Source organism: Quercus suber, unplaced genomic scaffold (assembly GCF_002906115.3).
Source record: "Quercus suber isolate HL8 unplaced genomic scaffold, Cork oak 2.0 scaffold_627, whole genome shotgun sequence".
NCBI lineage: Eukaryota > Viridiplantae > Streptophyta > Magnoliopsida > Fagales > Fagaceae > Quercus > Quercus suber.
The window spans coordinates 9,617-12,985 of NW_027070069.1; the positions used below are offsets into that span (position 1 = coordinate 9,617).

At 35.3% G+C, this 3,369-nt stretch overlaps 1 protein-coding gene across 1 annotated transcript; it reads right to left on the reverse strand.

Annotated features, from left to right (window-relative positions):
* Positions 1 to 12: 12 nt before the first annotated feature.
* On the reverse strand, positions 13 to 2,682 carry LOC112040007 (disease resistance protein RUN1). The gene is made up of 4 exons (XM_065765431.1): positions 2,547 to 2,682; positions 1,258 to 2,352; positions 864 to 1,138; positions 13 to 766 (listed from the first exon to the last, which is right to left on the reverse strand). The coding sequence occupies exon 2, from the start codon at positions 2,241 to 2,243 to the stop codon at positions 1,722 to 1,724; it is 522 nt and encodes a 173-aa protein (XP_065621503.1). The 5' UTR covers positions 2,244 to 2,352; positions 2,547 to 2,682; the 3' UTR covers positions 13 to 766; positions 864 to 1,138; positions 1,258 to 1,721.
* Between the last annotated feature and the right edge of the window lie 687 nt (positions 2,683 to 3,369).

The window sequence follows — 3,369 nt, forward strand, 5'->3', positions numbered from 1 at the left end:
GACTTGTGGCAGGGAAAATAATGAAGTCTGCAAAGGGTCATAGCACTCAAGACTTGCTGACCGAGTATAAAATTCAGATAACTTCCATCCACGGATATGTAGCTGTTTGAGATTTTTAAGGAGAACAATGGAAGAAGGAACCTCTTTTATGGCTGTCCAACACAAATTAAACAGCTCCAAACCTTCCATATTTCCTATATTCTCTGGCAAGTTCTCAAATTTTATACATCCAAAAGATCAAGAGAATTAAGCAACTTCAAACTACAAATAGTTCTAGAAAGGCACACAAGATTTATGCAATATCTTAGAGTCAATGAAGTAAGTTTAGTCAATTGTTCAATTGATGAAGGCAGCTCCTCTATAGCTGTATAACTCAAATCAAGTTTCTCTAGGCCTTCGACTATCCATAGGTTCTGTGGAAAGTTTCTAATTAGTTCCAAACAGCAGTGCGATCCAAAAAAGGCTCCTGTAAGAATTCCATGTTTCCCACAAATATTGGATTTTTCTTGAGTTTTGAGCAATTAGAAGGTTCAAGAGCCACAAGACACTCACTTCCAAACATGCATGAAGGAGGATTTAGTCTTTCACAACCTTTTAAATTAAGATGAATAAGTTTCTTAAGAATTCCGATGGATGGGTGAAACTTGTGTAAATTTACACACCTTTCGAGAACTAATTTCTCAAGATTTGGCACTTCTGTGAAGTCTGGAGTTATAATCAGGAATAAGGAGGCAGTCAAGTCAATGAACTTCAACTTGTCAAATTTCTGTTAGAATTGAGAAACATAGAATAATTAGCTTCTAGTGTTTGTTTATTGTGACTTAAAAGAAAACTTGTATCAGGATACTTAATAACTCACTTACCTTTATTCCTATCCAAAGTTGTTCAATTCTACTATTTTGCAAACAAAGTTGAACAAGCTCATCTAGCTGGAAACTTGATGGCAAAGATTTTGAAGAATACGAAATCCAATCAAGAATTCGTAAATCATCAGGAAGATGTGGGGGACGTAGGCAGCATCATTCATTCTAAGAAATTTAAGATTGTACATCTTGGAAAAGGCCTCACGGTTCCAATGTGTCTCTTGTGCTTTGTCATAATTATCCCAAATAACCATGGCTTGAATAGCTTCTGTTCCCTAATAATCAAGAAGGAAATGGTGAATTGCAAAATATTATTAGCAAAACAATTCAAATTTCAAATTTGTTGAAGATGAAGGTAGGGAATGAGCTCAAATTCTCTACATAAACCTCTTACCTTATTTTTTCTTAACACTTTGTCAATGTCCTCATAACGCCACAATCTACTATGCTTCCCAGGATCATCAGGGTACTCTTGAGAAACAATGCTCCTACCCATTTCTTCAAGTAAATCATGCATCCACACTATATCCTCATTAATAATCTTCAAGAGAGATTTATCAACGAGTTCCTTCAATCCTATACCAGGGTAAAGGCCAAGAATGTTTAGTTTTTCGACTACATAATCTTTTTTATGATGATTAAAAAAGCACGCAATATGCAAGAATATTTCCTTCTGTGGTTTCTGTAGCCCATCAAAACTTATTTTAAGTACTTTGAAAATATCTTCCTCAGGATACTGTTTAAGTCTCTCTAGCACACTATTCCATTCGTCAAGACTTCTTCCAATCAAAAAGGAACCCAAAACCTCAAGAGCTAAAGGAAGGTCGGCAGCATAACTCAAAAAACGGATAGATGGCTCTAAATAATCATTTGGACATGCTTTTCTTTAAAGGCTTTTGAGGAAAATAGTTGAAGAGAATCTTCACGATACAATCCTTTAACTTCATATATTTCATCCACTCCATGTGCCTCCAACACATGCTTATCTCTTGTTGTTATGATAATTCTACTGCCGAAACCAAACCAATCACGCTTCCCAGCTAACATTTCTAAATGAATCAGTTTATCGATATCATCAAGAACAAGCAGAATCTTTTTCTTACATAACCTATTGTAGATCTTGAGAACTCCATCATACTTCTCTTGTATTTTCATATCCTTTTCCTTCAAAACTTCAATAATTTTCTCTTGCAGTGGAACAATACCATTTTTTTCAATCTTTTCCCTAACATCCTCAATAAAAACACAATCTTCAAATTTTTTAGAAATCATATTATAAACAACTCTAGCAAGTGTGGTCTTGCCCATTCCCCCCATTGCCCAAATTCCTATAAAGCGAACATCATATGATCCTAGAGCTAAACTTGACTTCAGTTCCATCACTCGAGGGTATATTCCTACTAGGTCCTTGGCAATATATGGGAATGCATCATATTTCAAGTTAAGTGATATCCATTCCACTATGTCTTTGATGTCTTTTATCTCAGGCCTGCAATGAATAAAGTACAATATACATGCCTTGAGTTTGAACCACCCAAATAATATGATACATATTTAATGTTCAATTCTGTTGACTGAAACAAAAATATGTAAATCGATTCGCTTAGGACAAAATTGAAAGAAGTACAATGAAGCATGTACGTAAATCTGCATAAGTTTCCAAATAGAGTTATATTAAATTACCATGTATCCTCTAAATGCCATCCGCGAATGTTGGCTACTTGTCTCAAAGCATCACTCCACTTTTCCACCCTTTCTTTGTTCTCTTTTTCTTCATGTTTAGCAAATGCCTGAGCAAAAGTTCCCGTTGTTTCCGTACATCAGATGGGTCAACATAGTGAAAGACAGGCAAAACTGTTATTCCCATCTCGTTTTTGCAGTGAATGATCTTTGCAAGTTCATCTAAGCACCAAGTAGAAGAAGCATAGTTTTCTGAGAGAATAACTATAGCAAATTCTGATTCTTCTATCGCTTTCGACAGCTCTGGCGAAACGGGTTTTCCTCTCTCGAGTTTTTCATCGTCTTTAAAGGTGACAATGCCTTTCTGTATCAAAGCTTCATAGAGATGACCCATAAAATTGTTGCGGGTGTCCTCGCCTCTGAAACTGAGGAAGACATCATACTTCTTCCTCCGAGCAGTAGTAGAATAAGAACTTGGGAAATATGATGAGTCTGTTTCCATCTGCAAGCAATTTTTTATTTTTTTTATAAGAACCGAAGAAAGATTAAACAAGAAAATTAGAGGAAAAGAAACTACTTGATCCCAAAACTGAAAATGAGTTGAATTGGAGAGATATGAATCGAATCTGAAAATTGGAACTGATGAGCGAGAGAACTGAGGAGAAGATTGAAAATTCCAAAGCTCCTTTTTATTTTATACAGTATTATTTTTATTAGTATCACCTCTATTGCTCCACCATTGCTCGTGGAATGTAACTTTTTTTTTTTTTTTCTTTCTTTTTGATAAGGACAACAATGCTCGTGCAACAGTGTATATATTTTTTAG